Below are 1,206 nucleotides of genomic sequence, written 5' to 3'. Positions count from 1 at the left end.
TTAAGTTCTTCCACAAATCCAGATCTTTCTTGAACCGTTGTGGAAGTAATGAGAGTGGATTGGAGGAAGAAGTCTTGAGTGCTGTGGTTTGGGTAATACAGCCCAAAATATTAGCAGCCTCTCGAGGCATATCGTCAAGTCGTTGTATGGTCTGTAAAGAGGGAGAAACCAAAGTGTATTCTACTTGATCATTCTTTTCTATATCATTTATGTTTATTATCTTTGGTTTTGGACTGCATCGTTCCTTGTTTTACAGACACAGGCCTGAATACAACAACAACACACACAAAGGGTTTGTGTGCATGCAAATGGGAGAGATGGGGGGGTGATCGGCTTCCCTGGAAGCCGGTATGGGTCCGGTTCCTAAGCCCCCTAAGTTCCTACAGAGTGGGCCACAAACAATCCATTTATCACACATGACACTAATTTTGTTTAGTGTTTTGTAATTTTTATTTAGTTTCTTGGTTTGTTCTGGTATTTCAGGCACATTTTACTTGCATGAAAAGGTAAAAAAAAAATAAGGCATTTAAATTATTTATATATTTTTTAATTTATGAGAACATTGTTTTTGTCAAACTCAATATCTCACTTTTGAGGTATCTCTTTAATTTTAGTGTTGTTTTATTTTGTCATTTTATTCCTGCAAGTAAAACGAATTATAAAATAAAATAACATATGTTTTTATAATTATTTTTATTAATTATATATTAATAATTAATTATAATTTTTAATTTTCTAATTTTTATTTTAATTATTATAATTATTTTGTTGCAACCGTGTTTTTTTTGTCCTCAAATGAGTGAAAACAGCGCCCCCACGTATTGTAGCGCCGGTAAATGTCAGTCTTGTGTGGTCAAAGAGGGGTACGCAGTTTTTTTACGTCGGTTAACTGACAGGTTAATTAATTATTAATTAAGTAATTAGAAAGATGACAGACAGTGCGAGAGACTTGAAGTGAATTGAGAAGTTTGACTTTCTGACTTTGTTTACGCACAAAAAAACTAAGTTTGATGAAATAATTTGTTTCAGTGTTGCTATAACGGCTAGGTAGCTAACGGAGTGGAAGAAGATGGCGGCAAGTCAGCAAGACGGACAGAGACAAGAAGACCAGAGACCAGACGACAGAGACAAGGACAGAGACACAGACGTACAGAGACAAGGAGGACAGCCATATCCAGGACTTCACGGGTCAAACGAGCTGCCAGG

The 1,206-nt window shown here is 36.0% G+C and overlaps 1 protein-coding gene across 1 annotated transcript in view; it reads right to left on the bottom strand.

Moving 5' to 3' along the window:
* The window catches only part of LOC104929211 (uncharacterized), a 5,483-nt gene continuing 4,277 nt past the window's right edge, over positions 1-1,206 (bottom strand). Inside the window, exon 5 of the mRNA XM_027289457.1 lies at positions 1-151. Within this exon, the coding sequence (XP_027145258.1) occupies positions 1-151 (151 nt within the window). The remainder of the gene's footprint in view (positions 152-1,206) is intronic.

This window comes from Larimichthys crocea, chromosome XVI, assembly GCF_000972845.2.
Source record: "Larimichthys crocea isolate SSNF chromosome XVI, L_crocea_2.0, whole genome shotgun sequence".
Lineage (NCBI taxonomy): Eukaryota > Metazoa > Chordata > Actinopteri > Sciaenidae > Larimichthys > Larimichthys crocea.
Note: the sequence above shows the minus strand (reverse complement) of the source record. Positions and strands in the feature narration are given on the sequence as shown.